We start from the raw sequence: 20,099 nt of genomic DNA on the forward strand, positions 1-20,099 counted from the left end.
ACATATGTAACAAACCTGCACGTTATGCACATGTACCCTAGAACTTAAAGTATAATAAAAATAAAAATAAAAAAAAGAAAAAGAAAAAAATATATATAAGAACAAACACCATCATTGTAATGAAACTGTCATTGGTATTGGTCTACATCAGAAGTGAATTTTCCCTTTACATTTTAAATATGCCATTCTGTCATCAACCCTTCAATTCATCTCATAATGCCAATTTTTATAAAACTGCTTTCACTTAGATTTACTAAGTGCCTATTCCCAGGTACTATAATTCTACTTCCTTACTCATATCTTTCCCCAGAAAACCTGTAAGTTCTAGCTTCCTTCATAACAAGCGAAAGGTTGTTTCCAGGATCTTTCTCCAGATGTATAAAGTCTCATGCTATGATAGTAATTTCCTATGTTCAAATAACTATACCAGGTGGAGATTTGCAAAAAGTAAAGAGGATTGTGAGGAGAAAGAGAAGACTGAAAGAACAAAACATAATCTTACATTTCTTGCTTCAGTATTGTTATAATGACAAGATAACAGAAAATTCACATGCAACTATTGAGCACATAATGTCAATGGCATAGCAGTTTTAGAATAGGGTACAAAAATGAAAAGCAGTGCATTGGAAAAATTCAATTACAGATGATGGCCTGGAAAAGTTAAATTTTAAAACAATTTTAGGAAAATGTGAGTGATACAGATACGTAATAGAAAATATACTGTCATGTCAAAAAGTGTCTCAACCTCAACTCTCTGTAGTTAATAATGACAACTGTGGCTATACTCAAACACTTTAGAAATCTCAGAAGTAAAACTGCATCCTCGATTAAGATCTAGCCACCTGTCTCAAGGAGAAAACATAAACAATATCCCTCAGATTTTCTCCCATCTGTTTCTAAAACTCATTTGTATTGAACTCATTTTACTTTCTCCTCTCCTCAAAGGAAAAGTAAAACATCTTTTTGTGTTCTTGGTACTGTTCTCTCCAATATTCTTAGGTAGCATTAAATTTCACTTAACTATATATCTAAAACAACAGCTCTTTCCATTGCTCTAATCTTTGATATAGTCATATAACCTAAATGCACATTACTTTGTAATATTTACAACTATATCCTCTTGTTTGTGAGGTCTCAAAAGTTATAATCACGCAAAAACAATTAGGAAAGAGAAAGAAAGAGCATCCAAATTGGAAAATAAGAAGTCAAAATTAGCCTTGTTCACAGACAACATGATCTTATACCTAGAAAAATCTAATGACTCCATCAAAAAACTGTTAGAACTGATAAGACAAATTAAGTTGAAGGATACAAAATCAACATGTGAAAATCAGGAGGATTTACATACGCCAATAGCAAACAATCTGAAAAATCAAGAAAGCATTCCCATTTATAGTAGTTACAAAAAATATAAAATATCGGCCAGGTGCAGTGCCTCATGCCTGTAATCCCAGCACTTTGGGAGGCCTAGGCGGGCGCATCACAAGGTCAGGAGATAGACACCATCCTGGCTAACATGGTGAAACCCTGTCTCTACTAAAAACACAAAAATTAGCCAAGTGTGGTGGTGGGCGCCTGTAGCCCCCACTACTCAGGAGACTGAGGCAGGAGAATGGCGTGAATTCGGGAGATGGAGCTTGCGGTCAGCCGAGATTATGCCACTGCACTCCAGCCTGGGCGACAGAGCAAGACTCCATCTCAAAAAATATATATATATATATGTGTGTGTGTGTGTGTGTGTGTGTGTATGTATGTGTATATAGTTATATATATGTGTGTGTATATATACACACACACACATAATACCTAATCAGTCTAAAGACATGAAAGATCTATACAAGAAAAACTATAAAACTCTGATGTAAGAAATTAAAGAGGACACAAAAAAATGGAAAGATACTCCATGCTCATGGATTAGGAAGTTAAAATGACAATACTACCCAAAGCAATGTACAGATTCAATGTCATCCCCATCAAAACACTGACATTCTTAACAGAAATATTTTTAAAATCCTAAAACGTATACAGAACCACAACAAAAGACTCCAAATAATCACAGTGACGTTGAGCAAAAAGAACAAAGTTGAAGGTATCACACTATCAGACTTCAAAATGTACTACAAAGCCATGGTAATCAAAACAGCATAGTACATAGACACACAGACCAACGGAAAGGAATTGAGAACTGAGATATAAATCCATGCATTTACAGCCAACTCATCCTAGGAAAACGTGCCAAGAAGATAAAATGGGGAAAAGACCGTTTCTTCAATAACTGATGCTGGGAAACTGGATAACTATATGCAGAAAAATGAAACTAGACCTCTATCTCTCACCATACACACAAATTAACTCACAATGGATCAAAGACTTAAATCTGAGACCTGAAACTATGAAACTACCAGAAGAAAACATTGGAGAATGTTAATTCCCAGTATCAGTATCAAGGATACTGGTTTGGGCAAATATTTTTTTGTGTAAGACCTCAAAAGCACAGGCAATGAAAGCAACAAAAATAGACAAATGGGATTACAGCAAGCTAAAAAACCGCACAGCAAAGGAAACTATCAACAAAATGAACAAACCACAGAATGGGAGAAATATTTGCAAAGTATCCATCTGACAGGAATTAATAATTAGAATACATAAGAAGCTTCAACAAATCAATAGCAAAAAAAAAATTCTACTGTAAAATACACCAAAGATCTGAATAGACATTTCTTAAAAGAAGACATACAAATGACAAACAGATATATGAAAAAATTATTGTCACTAATGAGAGAAAACTACAATGAGATCTCATCTTGCCCTACTTAAAATGGCTTACATTAAAACGATAGGCAATAACAGACACTAGCAGGGATGTGGACAAAGAGGAATCTCTGAACACTGTTGGTGGGAATATAAATTAATATAGCCACTATGGAGAACAGTATAGAAGTTCCTAAAAAAAAAATTTTAAATGGAACTATCCCATAATCCAGCAATTCCACTATTGGGTATATATATACAAAAGAAACGAAATCAGTATACTGAAGGGTTATCTGAACTGCTATGCCTATGGCAGCACTATTCGCAATAGCCAAAATATGGAATCAATTTAAGTAACCATCAACAGATGAATGGATAAAGAAAATATGGTACATGTACAAGATGGAATATTATTCAGCCATAAAAGAGGCTGCCTGCAGTGACATGGGTTGATCAGGAGGCCATTACGTTAAGTGAAATAAGCCAAGCATGTACTCACTCATATGTGCGAGCTAAAAAAAGTAGATCCCAGGCCAGGTGTGCGGGCTCACGCCTGTAATCCCAGCACTTTGGGAAGCCGAAGAGGGCAGGTCATTTGAGGCCGGGAGTTTGAGACCAGTCTGACCAACACAGCAAAACCCCGTCTCTACTAAAAATACAAAAAATTAGCCAGACGTGGTGGTACATGCTTGTAGTCCCAGCCACTCTGGAGGCTGAGGAACAGGAATCACTTTAACTCGGCAGGCAGAGGGTGCACTGAACTGAGATCATACCACTGCACTGAAGCCTGGGTGACAGAGACTGACTCTGTCTCAAAAAAACAAAACAAAAAATGAAAAACAGATCTCTTGAAGATAAGAGTAGAATGGTGATTACCAGAGGCTGAGGAGCGCAGTGGGGAGGAAGGAATGAAGGGGAAAGAATATAAATGTATTTATTACCACTGAACTGTACACATAAAAATGGTAAAGATAGTAAATTTTACACATAGTTTACCTCAGTAAAAATGTATTTAAAAGGCTACAATCATATCTTAAAAGGAGAAGAGAATATTTGCAAATTCACTGAGAGTCTAATTTGAATCTCTAAAAGGTGTTAAAATCAGTTAATTGCCTATGATATCACATAGTAATTGCAGGCTTAGCTATTTCAGTAGATAATTTACATCTTGCTATTCAAATCTCTTAGAAATCAGTCACGTTTTTAGCTAAGGAATTATCAATGAGAGTGTCAAATCTGTAATATATACGTATCTTTTTGAATTTTAATATGGATTATAATTTGACTTTAACTTATACTCACAGTCATCACTATAAACATTCATCCCTGCATAAAACAATTACTCAAAACATTGTCTTTCGGAATAAAAAATAAGACACAGTCTCTGTCCTCACAGATAATCATGGGGGGAAACCAAGGGAAAGACACACATGCACATACATGCATGTTATATGCTGGTCAGGGAAGAAGAGAGTGACATATAATAAAAACAGATCGAGCAAATACTGTTAACAGATATAAATATGTTAACATTATCCAGCAAATACTGTAACAGATATACATATGTCATAGAAGCTGAGTAAACAGAACAACTCCTGGGGTAACTGGAGATGTTTTCCTTCTCAAGAGGTGAGAAGTTTGTTGTTTGTTTTGAGATAGGGTCTCACTCTGTTCTTATGCTGGAATGCAGCGGTGCAATCGTTGCACACTACAAGTGCAAATTCCTGGACTCAAGTGATCCTCACTCCTCAGCCTCCAGAGTAGCTGGGACTATAGTTAACATGCTACTGTGCCCGGCTAATTTTTAAATTTTCTGTAGAGATGGGGGTCTTGCTTTGTTGCCCAGGCTGGGTGGGCAAATCTTGATGATGCAATTTCAACATGAGTTGACAAATTTTTTCCGTAAAGGGCCAGAGAGTAAATATTTTAGGTCCTGTACACCTAAAAAAGTTTAGGGCCTACAGTGATAGGGCAGTGACAACCACTCTAACACCAACAACAGATGCATACAGTAGTGACAACTACTTTATCACTGTAAAGCAAAAGCAGTCACAGACAATACGTACATGAATGCATGTGGTTGTGTTCCAATGAAACTTCTGTTTACAAAAACTGACAGTGGACTAGATTTAATCACAGACTGTAGCTTGCCAACCCTTAAAATCTAACACTATAGCAATGCATTCATAGCGTTTCAAGATATTTGGTCAACGAATGGCCACAGACTACAGTGCATTTTGAGTTTGTAGACCTGTTTCTTTTATAATTAAACTTTTTTATTTGCTCCTGGATTGTCGTCTCTTGTTATTAGCTTACCATTAGGGAACCAATCATCCCATTTCTAATTTACAACACACTAGAAAGCCAGACAATCAAGTTCTACCGTTACCAGGCTTCACATGAAGATCCTATGGATCTTTCTAATGAGCAATATGTGTATGAACTTTAGTAGACAAACCTGGGATTTCTACTCAGTATTGAGGTGGGCTTTACATACTTATTATTTTGACTTTTACGTCACACACAAGACTGCATTTCAGACAGCTATAAATCATTACCAACACGGTACCACGTTAAACACCAACAACAGACACATACATTTCAATATTTTAACACCACTAATTAAAATATGATGACCACACAGTCAAGATTTACAAATAATTTGCACCACATTTTAGGTAATAAAAATTTACATTTTGAAAGACTTAATCATTAAAAATTATAAATTAAGTTTTTTAAAGAACAGCACCTTTACTTACTTAGGCAACATTTTTAACTGGTTTTCTCTAAGCTCTAATATTTGGAGTTTAGTTAATCTGCAATACAAAAAACAAATCACGTATCTAGGACAAAGACAATGAATTTAATAAATTAATGTTATATTCTAATGTTTTAAAGGAAGCAATATAATTGTGTAATTACTATATGCAAAGTAATATATTAGAAATTACAGAATACAACATAAAATACAAAGGAAGAAAAGACTATTTTTCCTCCTCAAAATTATGGTCAGAGGAAAAGGGTTAGCACTTCTACACATTTTCAAAGTGACAAAGTGATTATCCCCAAGAATCAATCCTCCGGAATTTCATACCTTTTACCAAAAATGCTCACAAAAATTGTTAACTCTTGGTAGATTCAAAAACAATAATGCAACTCTAAAGTGCTGCTCTGAGAAGAAATAAAGAAACAAAACAAGGAGGAGAAATCCTCTGGCACTTCATGGATGTACATTCCACTAATAACTAGAGAGAAAATGAATAGACTAAGTGATGCAAATGCCAGATACAGAAGAGGAATCTGACAAGAACATCAATGATTTTTACATAAAAGATGGCTACAAAATTAACATTTAGTTGACTAGCATTTTCTCTAGTAGTTAAACTCAGTAATAACTTCGTATCTATTATTCATTCATCTGTTTAAAAAATTACTCAGAGATTTGAAGGTGGCAGGGAGATGATGAGGTCACCCCGAGAAACAGATTCCCTTTTCTCAAGAATTTTGATTACAGCAAGGAAGACAGATAAATCCATTATTAGATCATTTTAGAATGCTAAGAATACAGCATTCAGTATCTCAAGCATACAGAAATTACCCCCATTGAAACGTTGTTTTGGCCATCTAAAAAAAACATTTTCTTTTTCCTTCAAACTCTCACTGATTATTGTTTACTAGGAAAAATTAATTCAAAGCCACCAAAGAGACTATAAAAGTCACAATGCTTGGGAATAATTTAAAAAGAGTCTATGAAACTGTAATTAGTAGTACTACCAAAGCAGCTTATAGTTTTGTAAACTTTATAAGAGCTAATAATAAAAGGTTTTAGAAGAAACCATAATTTACCTGCCAAAATTAGCTGGCAAGAACTCAAGAAAAGCATCATTCAGATACAACTGGGTTAGGTTTAACAGCTGAGAAAATCCATCAGGGAGCCTACATAAAATACCAGAATTTAAATTAAGCTCATGTAAGAAATTCAGTCTTTTACTTAAATCTAAGACTCTCATAAGATATTTTTCCAACAGACAGAAAACAGTCACTTCTTTACTTTTATAAGAGCCCCTTCAAAGATTTGCCTTTTATAATAACCTACTTGTTTCAATGTATCTTCATCACATTGTAAACAAAAAATGAGGCAATATTTGTTTTAATAACGTAAAATCTGAACAAAACACTCATCTATGAATGCGCCACAATACATAAAAATGTATTTAGGGTATAACTCTGAAATCAGCAGACACTCTTGAAATCTGTCTTATCTACTCTCAATCAAAAGGACTAGATAAGAATTTCTAAACCTTGGCAGAGAAATTTTGGGCTGAATAACTCTTTGTTGTACCTAGGCTGTCCTGTGCACTGTAGGATGTTTAGCTACAACACTGATCTCTACAAACTAGATCCCAACAGTGTGCATGCATGCACACACATACCCCACTATGAAAACCAAAAATGTGTCCAGAAACTGCCAAAGTCTCCTGGGGCATGATAGCCCCCAGCTGAGAACCACTGGTTGAGATTACTTTCAATTTCAATATTTGGCTCCTAAACAATTTTAAGATTATACGGTTTTATAATAAGCAAATGAAAAGAAATAACATTTAAAGCTAAATGATGTTAGGGCCATGTAACAATCTACATGTGTTAGCTTTACTTCTATTTTTTGTTGATTATGAAACAAGTAAAGATCTAGAATTTGATGCTAGAGCAATATTTTCAAATGAAGAGACTATGCATAATCTTTACATGTTAGTTCTGGATTGCTATGCTTCTTTCTAGTCATCTTTTGCTTCACCATTCCATTTTTGCAAAATTTAACAGCCTTGGTGCCAGGAAAACTTTCTGTTTACAGTCATCACTGTCATAAGTGGACATTCACAATCTCTGATACACTGCAACCAATCATATATTTTTGTTGTTGTTGTTATTGTTTTGTTTATGTTTCCTGTTGTTTTGCCTTCTATTAAAACTGTGAAGAAACTTTTAGTTTCCTTTACTGTTTTCAAAAGTTTGAAGGTACCACACACCTGATTTGAAGGCAGACACTCTTCTAGGGTGTAAATAACACAGAGTGAGGGAATGTGGATTCTACTCTCATTTCTGACGTTATCTGTGAGACTTGGAGCAAATCACTCTCACTATCTCTTTGGGATCACAATTTTACATTAGTAGTATATGGGGTTAGAGAGATTGTTTAAGAGATTCCTTTTTAACTCTAAAATTGAAACTTTGTATAGACTTAAGATTGATAAAAAATTTTTGTTAAAATATGTACAATAATATCTACTGTTTCATAATTGTTTTATTCACAAAAGTAATTTATAATTCACCTAAGAACTTACTTGGAAATAGGGTTTACACTGGCCTCCACAACTGTCAAAACTTTACAATTTTTTATATTTTCTGGAAACTCCTGTATGCCTAGAAAACAAACAAAGATCAAATTAAAACATTACAAAGGCCAAAAATAACACTAACAATAATACATACCTTCCAGATTCTAAAGTAATATACCAATTAACAAGGAAGTAGATGAACTGACAACATCAATGTGAACTAAACAATGACCTCCACAACAATTTCTTTATCTTTCCTCCTCGTTTTATTTGCCTCTTTATAACTGCTAATTACATACTGCTAAAAAATTGATTTTTACCTTTCTTTCCTTCTTCTGAAAATTAGTGCCTTCTCCATGTGATGGTAAGGACCTAAACTGTAGAACATTTAACATTCTTTCTGTTTCTCTCACTTTAAAAAAAAAGGACTGTTTTTTATTATTTTTATTTGTTTTTAAGAGGGAGTCTTGATCTGTTGCCCAGGCTGGAGTGCAGTGGGGCAAACTAGGCTCAGTGCAACTTCTGCCTCCTGGGTTCAAGCAATTCTCCTGCTTCAGTCTCCTGAACAGCTGAGATTACAGGCACCCGCCACCATGCCCAGCTAATTTTTGCATTTTAGTAGAGACGGAGTTTCACCACGTTGGTCGGACCGGTCTCGAGCTCCTGACCTCAGGTGACCCACAAACCTCGATCTCCCCAAGTGCTGGGATTATAGGCATGAGCCACCCCACAGGCCAAGAATTGTTTTTTAAATGCTGGCCTCTTGATTGAGCTGGTTCCAAACTTACATAAGCAAAGCTGAAAATAAAGCTGCATATCGAAGAGGAAGACAATCTACATCAGATATGCCAGTGGATATATTGCCTGAAGGCAGCACTGTCCAGCCTAAGATAATGAAACACTTTCTCTTTCCTGCAACTATCCTATTTTTCCTAACTATATTTATATTCCCCTTTTCTCAACCTTTTCCCTTCATATAACCCCGTGTCATGCCAAAAATATGATTAACTGCTTTAAAATGCAGTGATTTCTTAATACTATGATAGATATATTCAATAGATCTATTAGACATTTCAGCTTTGGAGTATCCTAGACGAGTGCTTTTCAAGCCAAAAGAGGTAAAGGATCATGGTTTTTAAATTTTCCAATCTGCTGTGGACCAATACACTTACAAAACACTATACAACTGGAATAATATCAAACTGCAGTGAAAGACTCTGAGCATTTACTCATTCCCTGACATTATCACAGCCAAAATAAAGTAATAAATAATTTGTGGACTACCATTGGTCCACAGATCAACTTTAAAAAGCACTGTTCTAATCTAAACTAAAGGAACGCTAATTAATAACATTTAAGACATTCCAAAAATGAATTTTATATACTCTGTGTAAGATCCATTGCTCCATTAACATGATATGGTTAACAGGATTGTCATTAGAGAACCATTTCAGACCCTTTCGACTTCGTCACTACATGATTTTAAGTAAACAAGTTTACCACAATATCATATATAGAATGTCAGGTGACAAAAAATGAATGATACAAAACCACCAAATAGGAAATGACACAGTAGTAACTGTTTCAGTCAAAATTCATCAATGGATGCTAAAACTAGTGGGTAAAAGTATGATGAAAAACAGGGTATTAATAGAGACTCAAAAGATTATTTCCACACAACACTTAGCAATTAAAAAGGGAAAATTCACTTCACAGTAGAGAAATCTGACAAGCACCACCTTAACCTTCAAAATTGCTTGAAAGTTGGCATCATCAGTTAACATCATCATAATGTGGCAACTAATCTGAGATGTACTGAGAAACAATATATCACTTTGGACATATACTTGCCAAAAACACACAACCTGAATTTAATCATAAGCAAACACCAAACGAATCCAAATTAAGTAAATTATGTCAAATAAATGGCCAATAACTTTCAAAACTATCAAGGTCAAAAAAAGACAAAGGAAGACTAAGGAAGTAACCAAAGGAAGACTAAGGACCCATGAGACCTAACAAATAAATGTAATATGTGAAAGTAGCAAGTGTTTGTGAGGATGTCAAGAAACTGGGAACTACACACATTGCTGGTAAGAATGCAAACTGATATACCCACTATGGAAAATAGTTTGGCAGCTGCTCAAAATGCTAAACATAGAATTTTTAACTGGTACTTTTTTTGACTACTAATTCAATTTAATGTTGCATTCCCTGGTCTTCTCAGTTTTCCACTTCTTACACTGATTTTGGTAATTTATTTTTCACTTAATCTAAGTTTTAAAATTTAGTAGCTTTGTATCATTCATTCTTCCCCTGTTGAGTGGGAAAAAAGTCATTTTTAATAAAAAGATGATAAAATAGGAATGTGGGAGATTTTTTTTTGGAGATGGGAGACAGGGAAATGTCCTTACTGGTGAAACAAACTTGGCAATCCTATTCCAAGCCTCCAAATTAATACTGATCTACAAGACATTCTTTTTTACTTAGAATGCTCTTCCTTCCAGCAAAACCAGTAGGATCTTCTGAAAGCCTATCCTGATCTCTAAACTCAATGAAATTTAACTCTCCAAAAAGTTCAATTATGCATTTTATGGCATTTTTACAATTGTTTACTTTGTATTAGTTGTGTATTCTTCGTATTACTGCTAGGTTTTATTTCGATTGACCCAATTCTCCACTTTAAGTACATGTTACTATATAGTACACTGTACCTTTGTACAACAAATGCTTGCTGAATTTCACTTACCTACCATCTTCTTTTCTCTCATTCATTTACATACAAAATACTTAACATTATTGCGTTTTTCCTTAGGAGTGAAATCTTTATTAGTTCTTCGACAAACAATTGTCTTTAAGTGATCACTCCATTGAGGATGCATTAAAATGATGCTCCTAATATATTACAAGAGCATCCCTTTGCTGAACTGACTGAATATTTTTTAAATGAAAGGGCAGTGTCTGCTGCTGCAGAGCCTAAGGAGAGCATGTAGCGGTGCCCGGTGGTAGTGGGGCTAGAATTCTATGGTACGTGTAGTGCTCAGGGGCCAATGTGGAGTTGTGGAGTTACAGAGGAAGCAGAGGGAGTTTTGAATTACTATGAAAAAGTTGCACTGAAAATTTCCGTATTTTTTTAAAGTCATTCTGTGGAAATGTTTGCATTTCTCTTGGGTAAATACCTAAGACTGGAACTGCTGAGTTAATTATGTGTCTACTGATGTGGTGCATTACACTGATTTTCAAGTAATGATCCAACCTTGAATACATGGAATGGATTTGGTTGTGGTGCACAATTCTTAATACTTTTTTAAAAGTAAAACATTCCATGTTTGGGTGGAGCAAGAAAACATTCTATAAAGTTCTCACTGGCATTCAAATTCATTTTAAAATTTAGCTAAATATCTCAACTTTATTGGTTGTTATTAAAATCTATAAAGTATTTTGAAATAGCCAAGTAAAAGATATTATTTCTAGGAGTTATAGTATTTTTAGTACATGACAAAGTCTATCTAAAGAGAAAAAGACCTAAGACTATATAATACGTTCTACTGATCTAAGATACCATATGGAGAATAATTTCAAGTTTTAAATTATAAATACTGTGTTTAATTCCTATAAAAATGTATTTATTAGTTTAATATTATTTAGTGGAAATTAATACTTGGATCATCTCCCACAAATACAAATGAATACGTCATATTTATTTATTCATTTATTTGAGACGGAGTCTCACACTGTTGCCCAGGCTGGAGTGCAGTGGCACAATCTCAGCTCACTGCAAGCTCCGCCTCCTGCATTCACACCATCCTCCTGCCTCAGCCTCCCAAGAAGCTGGGACTACAGGCATCCGCCACCATGCCCGGCTAATTTTTTGTATTTTTTTAGAGAGACAGGGTTTCACCATGTTAGCCAGGATGGTCTCAATCTCCTGACCTCATGATCCGCCTGCCTCGGCCTCCCAAAGTGTTGGGATTACAGGCATGAGCCACCATGCCCGGCCCTGAATACTTCATACTTTTTATATTTTAAAGTATTTTATTCCATAGCATATGGTTTATAAAAAGTACTCCACAAATGCCTGTGAAATTACAAATTCTAAATTATTACTGGCTTTCAGATACATAGTAGTAATTTTGCCCTAAGCAAAGACTTTTGAAACACTGGTTTTCTACTTCTGAAAATTGCTAGCAATGTGTTTAGTCTGACTTCAATTCCTACCATATACATTTGTAGGTTCTAAATCTGTATCTCCAGTTCCCACCTCCCTCCTTAGCGGCTGCTAAGAATTTTCAAATGCCCATTAGATTTTGTTCACATGCCTCAAACTCGACCTATCCCAAACTGAAATTACCTATCTTCAAAGTTATTCAGCAAATGTTAGTATCAGACAGTATGCTATATACCACTGATATAGTCCTTTCTCATGAGAAGCTAAAATGCAGTAAGGAAAACAAACATTTCCACTTGACTAGCTTCTCCCCCCTACATTAGTAGTATTCCTTCTCAGTAGCTTTTGTATCTTCTCTTCTGCCAGATCTGTTAAATGTTGGGGTCCAACCAGGGCTCATTCTTTAGCCTTCTTTTTATTGACAAATCATGCCCTTGGCGAATGCATCTAATCTCAGGCTTTAAATATCCATATGGTGACAACCCCCAAATATTTATCTCTAGCACAGTTTTTCTCTTGACTAAACTCCAGACCCCTATAAACAACCAGAACTCAAAAAAAACTGAGCTCCTGATTTGTTCTATTAAAAATTACAACTCCCACAGATTTCCACATCTCAGCTGATGGCAACTGTCCTTCCAAGGGCATAACCAAAATCACGGACAGCATCCTTGACTCTTCTCTCACATCCCACATCCCATCCATCATGAACTGCTGTCAATTCCACCTTCAAGCATATCCAGGGGCTGTCCTCATCTCACTATGTCCATCACTATCACCTCAGATGACTGAAACAGCATTTGAACTGGTTGTTTGTCACCCATATGCTCACAGTCTCTGTCTATATATATAGCCAGATTAAACTTACACACAAGTCACATCATGCTCTGAATTATCTATTCAAAACTTTCCAAGCGACTCTATTCTACTGACAGTAAATGTCAAAGTGCATACAAATGCCTCCAAGGCCCTTCATCAGCAGCTCCTCCAAATCGCCACCTCCCTGGTTTCTATTCCTATTGCACTCCCAACTTGCTCACACTGTTTTAGTTACCCAGGGAACAGTCCTCACACATGCTGTAGACACTCGCACCTTACAAAATAGCTTCTCATACATCCTTACCTTAGTTATTCACATGGCTTCCTCAAGCTCTGGCTCAAGGCCTACCCTCAACAACTGTGTTACCTACTCTCCAAAGTTGGCTCATTTTATCCTTTCAGATAAAGTATACAGGGACAGGGCACAGTGGCTCACGCATGTAATACCAGCACTTTGGAAGGCTGAGGTGGGCAGATCATTTGGGGTCAGGATTTCGAGGCCAGCCTGGCCAACATGGAGAAAACCCATGCAAATTAAAAATACCAAAACAAATTAAGCCAGATGTGGTGGCCTGCACCTGTAATTTCAGCTACTCAGGAGGCTGAGGCACGAGAATCGCTTGAACCTGGGAAGTGGAGACTGCAGTGCATGCACTGAGACTGCACCACTGTACTCCAGCCTGGGCGTTGGAGATTCTGTCTCAACTCACGCATACATACATACACATGCACACACACACGACTGAATTTTATCACAATTTACTTCTTAATTCTCTAACAGTGCCAACTATCTGTTCTTTTCTAATTATCGTGACTTCAATAAATAATGCTGCTTCTTTGACGTATACTTTTTTAGTAAGAAAATTCTGCTGGCCAGGCATGGTGGCTCACATCTGCATTCCCACTACTTTGGGAGGCCAAGGTATTGGGAGTATTGTTTGAGGCCAAAGAGTTCAAGACCAGCCTGGGCAACATGGCAAAAACCCATCTCTACAACAACAACAAAAAAATCAAAAATAGCCAAGCATGGTGGTGCATACCTGTAGTCCCTGCTACTCAGGACGATGAGGGGGAAGGCTCCCTTGAGCCCAGGAGTTCGGGATGCAGTGAGCTATGATCATGCCACTGTACTCCAGCCTGAGCAACAAACAGAGTGAGATGCTGCCTCTTTTTTTTAAAAAAAAAAAAAAAAGACCGCTGCTCAAATGTAAAATGAGGCTCTAGATTAGATATCATAAAACACAACTGTCTTCTCCAAATCACTCTTACTTAGTTACAGAGGAACTCTCTCTCTTAACTTCCGAGAAAGAGAAAATCCCTCCTGACGCCTAGGAGCTGGCCTGGTACTATCACTAGTCCTTGGTCTTAATACAAACCAGCCCTGGCATTCAGATGGAGGCCTCAGTGTTCTCCTGCTGAATAAAACTATTTCACAGAACATCAGTATCACACCAAGCCATTCTGTAACCATGATACATCAAGACAAAAACAAATTTATAATCATGTCTGAAGAAAGACAAAACATGATATTGTCCAAACCAAAATATACCATACAGCACCTTTTCCCAGATAGTGACTGATGTATTGTTCACTGATTACAGCTTTAGTTGTACTCTAATCAACTTCCCTATAGAAAACATTAAGACACCCAATCGCAGACTGCAAAGAACGCATCAAGCCCAGGTGGCGGTGGAAAGGCTGGAGGACACACCTAAACATATGGAATCCCCAAAGCCGGGCAGCCAGGGCCAAATCCATATACTCCCAACATCAGGTGCCCTGGAGGTTCCAATCCTGCCCACCCACCAACTATTAACCCACTCTTTCCCCCAGGCCCTGTCCTCCTCCCCCAGGAGCACCCCAGGGCAATCCAGCTTTCCCCCCAGGTGGCAAGCATTCCTCCTCCTCTTCCTCCTCCTCTTCCAGCAGTGATTCTGACTGAATACAGGCCCTGGACCCTTCCCTCAAGTCTCACCAGTTCTGCTCTCCCATCAAACTTCAGATGCCATGTTGTACTGGGGGAAAGTAGCCCTTGTGCTCCCCACCCCCTACCTCCACCTGAGCCTCACCCTGCTGTTAGGGGAAATGGGAAGAGGATTGCCATGGCCTGGCCATCTTGTTGCTGCTTGAATAGATCATATAGCTAATGAATTAGGCAGGGCAGCTATTTTTGAAGATGATGGACTAAATGTTGAAGACAAGTTTGAGATCTGTAAAATGTAATTTTTTACTTCCGCTTACAATACTTGTGATTGGGGAGGTTTGCGGAAATTTAATTATGATGAACAACCTCTATCTTTTTTGTAATGTTGGCATAGTTGGGGAATTTAGTGGCAAATACATTCCCCAGCAGGCCTTTCGTTAGTTGCACTAACTGCAAGGCTGCTGGGAAGTAGAGTCTGCTTGGTCAATGAGCTTTGACTGCCGTTTTGGAACATTACCTCTCCTCCTTAACCCAATATGCTGTCTCAGGTCCTATTCAAATAAAGTTATTTCTCCTAGTAAAAAAAAAAAAAAAAAAAACCCAGTCATAGAATTACTCCACTTCTTGGCAGCATCCCATCCAGGGAAAACCAGTATTTTCTGAAACCTTCCCAATATCACCAAACAAAAGCCCAAATCCTGTATTTTTTTTTTTTACGCCTTCTGCAACCCTCATGAATCCCAATAATATGAGTTTTTGCTCACTATGAAGTAATAAACCCAAACTGTTCAACTGCAAGTGAGTCCCTCGTGGTCTGTGACATGCAGATGTCAACATCCCACTGTCCCAGTCGTTTAATTTAAGTCAACACGAGTCCGTTACTGTTCCTGTACTCTAAAGGCAATGATTACCATACTACAGAATAAAACACTCGAGTTCTGGTCAAAACTAACTGGAAATTGGAAACTCAAATGATAGTTTCCAGAGGATAACAGATGTATGATTTGGACTAGATATAACACAATGAATAATAATGCCTATACTACGGTAGGCCACAAAGGAGTGCACACTCTAGTTAACGGTCTCCATTTATCAAAACACTTGGCAGTGGCCAGAAATCACCAGTCTAAACATGGACAGTGTAAAACACGGTTTTCTTTCTTTCATTATCTTAAATAAAGTGATTTATTAAAGCAGCTGAGTTCAAGCATCAACTACAAGGCAGAATGGCAATTTTAGAAATTTAAAACACAAGAGCAAAATACCATAACTTCCCCATCAATCTGTAATATTCTCTTAATTTAACTTCTTTTAGCTTAATGTGAAAAGGCTTTTCCACTAATTTGTCCCCAATCATCAGATTTTCTCAAGTTAAAAGAACTGCTTTCTGCTTTGACCACAAACTTTCAATTCACTCTTCCTGGGCTTTTTAATTCAACTAAAGAGAAATTCCTTGGTTAACCTTGCTAGTATTGCCATATTAGACAGAAAGATCTGAGCTACTCTTTCTGGTTTCTCTGCCTTGTAATCCCTGGCATTTTATTCAGTATGTTCATATAAGACAATTAATAGCTACACGTTTTTCTTTTATCTCCCCTCCCCACCAGCTTTCCCCATCCACCACTTTGACAGAATGTTTTAATCACATCATCCCAGTCTTCCCTACAAGAAAAGTCATTTGAATGCAACAGCAGATCATTTCTCTAATACTGGTTGCTATTTGCAATGGCTGGGATAGCACCTGAGAGAACTTTTTATAACTTTAAAAAGTGTACACGCACATGTATGTTTATTGCAGCACTATTTACAACAGCAAAAACTTAGAACCTACTCAAATGCCCATCAATGACAGACTGGATAAAGAAAATGTGGCACATAATACATCACAGAATACTATGCAGCCATAAAAAAGAAGGGGTTCATGTTCTTTGCCAGGACATGGATAAAGCTGGAAACCATCATCCTCACCAAACTAACACAGGAACAGAAAATCAAACACTGCATCGTCTTGCTCCTAAGTGGGAGGTGAACAATGAGAACACATGGACGCAGGGAGGGGAACATCACACACTGGGGCCTGATGGGGAGTGAAGGAAAAGCAGAGGGATAGCATTAGGACAAATACCTAATGCATGTGAAGCTTAAAACCTAGATGACAGGTTGACAGGTGCAGCAAACCACCATGGCACATGTATGTCTATGTAACCTGCACGCTCAGCACATGTATCCCAGAACTTAAAGTAAAATTAAATTAAATTAAATTAAAAGCATACAGTAAACCACAACTTCAGAAAAGAAAGAGAAGAGCAAATTAAGACTCAGAACAAATTAACATTCCAGTTTTATCACAGACTGTAAAAGAAAAAACTGAATTTGTTGATAAATACAAATATTAAGTCCCTTAAAATTATGTATTTCCTAGACTGATCCATTTCATGTGTTTAACAATCTTACAGATGAACTAACAAATTTAGATTAAGTCCCCAGTATAACAACCAGAACAATAAACAGAGAAGCAAAGAACAGGGGCCATTTCTTTTTATTCCTAAACCATGCTAACTTAACAAATGAAAAACACTGATAAGAACTACATAAAAAATCAGAAACTGGTTGGGCGCGGTGGCTCACGCCTGTAATCCCAGCACTTTAGGAGGCTGAGGTGGGTGGATCACAAGGTCAGGAGATCAAGACCATCCTAACACAGTGAAACCTTGTCTCTAATAAAAATACAAAAAATTAGCCGCGCATGGTGGTCGGCATCTGTAAGTCCCAGCTACTGGGGAGGCTGAAGCAGGAGAATGGCGTGAACCTGGGAGGCGGGGCTTGCAGTGAGCCAAGACTGCACCACTGCACTCCAGCCTGTGTGACAGAGCGAGATTCCGTCTCAAAAAAAAAAAAAATCCAGAAACTATGACAGCCTGAAAGTCAAAATCCTAAAAGCAAGTGCTTTTAAAGAAATACAGTTTGATGATAGGATGAATAACAAAGTATGCCACAAGTTTCCTGCCTCCTTCCAAACAGTGCACAACAGCTAATGAATCTGAAAACTGTACCTAGCATATTATGATAAACTTAAATATTAGACTGAAATGACATAAAAACCTTAAAGGGGAAAACACTAGAGCTTAAATATAAGTAAAATAGTAATAGCTTAAATTGTATTATTAAATTTTAATAATTTCAAAATGTTACATTTGCTTAAATGTACTAACCTTTCTTTTAGGCAGTCTATTACCAAATCAAAAAAGGAACAAAATTTGAATTTCTCACATCCAGTCACATTAACCTAATATGCATGCTAATATGCAACCTAACATGTGTGCTTTATTAATTTTCTTTTCAACAGAATAGAGCTATACAAAAGCATACATATTAGGGTTGAACACTACAGGTTGATTAATATTATCTCAGCTCTCTAAAAGTAAAATGGGTTAAATACACCACTTACGACGAATATAAGGAATTAAAATAACTAGAATTTTTACTTGGCAAGGTAATTTCTGGCACTATGATAGTCTCTTGTCTCCTTTCAGCTAGCCTTGTTACCAACAATGAAGTGAAGTTTCACTTAGACATCAAGACTAAAAGGAAAGAAAATACAAGTAACAAGTAAAATGCAAAAAACTGATTCTGCAAGTTAAATAACAGATGTGGCCCTTTCTATGTGAGGAATCATATAAAAAGAACAGACCAATTTAATTTTTAGTCAAATAAACTAAGTCTTATTGGCAGCAATAAGTAATGTCATTCCTCCTTGAGGCAGAACACTTAAGTACTTATCCTAAATCTTTTGATCACATAAAGATTATCTCCAATGCCTCAAAAACACTCACAGGTTGAAATAATTGTTTAAAAGTTTTCAGCATACTACTATATACTGCAACATTGTTTGTTTGTTTAGCAACAACAAAATGCTAAACTAGAAAGGTAAAAGAGCTACTCTGCAGTCTAATAGGTTGCCATAACTCTACGACATGTAATTCTTTAAATAGTTATACAAAAGCCTAGGATATTAATTTAATGATACTGTAGGGTTAGAACATAGCCATAATTCCACTATTCTCATTTTAGAGTAATAAACATGAGGTTAATCCATTTTCATGAAGCACATATGCAAGTATTTTCATTACTGAGCCAAGCAATATTTCTATACCATAAAGAATGTTAGCAAAGTTTACCCGATACATACAATTCCAAATGCATAAGATTTTAAATCAATACCCAAATTATCGAGTCCCTTTCCTTATACCTTAACAACTCCCATTTAAAAAGACCAGAAAGATACCCCTTTATGATGAAAAGGTAGATGTGATGACTTCTAAAGTGACAATAATTGTTGAATTCTATAATACTCTAGATTAATTTATCTGTCAACATATATAGAGATACTCCTTTAGGATGAAAAGGTAGACATGATGACAACTAAAGTGACAATAATCCTAGAATTCTATAATACTCTGGATTATCTGTCAACATCCGTAGAGATCTGATGGTAATCCAGTTCATTTACTTCGGAATGTATCAGGCACCACCAGGCACTATACTAAGTACTAGGGATGGAAACACAAATTTCACACTGCCCTCAAGGAAAAGTTTGAAAAGGCAGACATTTAGCCTGAATAAAATAATGAGGGGAAAAGTCACACAAATCAAAAGCCAACTGATCTAAACTCTTCAAAAATGTAAACTGTCATGAAAATCATCAGCAAACTCTTCCTGATTTAAAAGCACCAGAGACACAACAACTATAGGCTTTACATGATCTTTAACTTGAAAGGAGGGATATGGAGAAGGGGCCTAAAGAGTTTAAAAGAGCATTATTAGGCAACAGGGGAAATGTGATGTTAAATTTCTCGAGAGTGATAATGATGTTGTAGTAATTCCGATTCCCCTGTTCTTAGGGGATGTATATTCAAACATTTAGGAGTGAAGACAAGATGCCTCCAACTTAAATTTAAATAAGCTTAGCAAAAAGACTTTTGCTTTATTTATTTATTTATTTATTTTATTTATTTATTTATTGAGACAGAGTCTCGCTCTTGTCCCCCAGGCTGGAGTGCAATGGCAAGATAGATTAGATAGATAGATAGATAGATAGATA

The 20,099-nt window shown here is 36.5% G+C and overlaps 1 protein-coding gene across 5 annotated transcripts in view; it reads right to left on the minus strand.

The window, feature by feature from the left end:
* Positions 1-20,099, minus strand: part of ERBB2IP (erbb2 interacting protein) — a 146,658-nt gene that overhangs the window by 55,907 nt on the left and 70,652 nt on the right. For all 5 annotated transcript variants that reach the window (XM_011961295.1, XM_011961297.1, XM_011961294.1 and 2 more), the window contains exons 5-7: positions 8,094-8,172; positions 6,598-6,687; positions 5,511-5,567 (exon numbers count right to left, since the gene is read on the minus strand). In XM_011961295.1, the coding sequence (XP_011816685.1) occupies positions 5,511-5,567; positions 6,598-6,687; positions 8,094-8,172 (226 nt within the window). The remainder of the gene's footprint in view (positions 1-5,510; positions 5,568-6,597; positions 6,688-8,093; positions 8,173-20,099) is intronic.

Source organism: Colobus angolensis, unplaced genomic scaffold (genome assembly GCF_000951035.1).
Source record: "Colobus angolensis palliatus isolate OR3802 unplaced genomic scaffold, Cang.pa_1.0 Scaffold546, whole genome shotgun sequence".
NCBI classification, from domain to species: Eukaryota; Metazoa; Chordata; class Mammalia; order Primates; family Cercopithecidae; genus Colobus; species Colobus angolensis.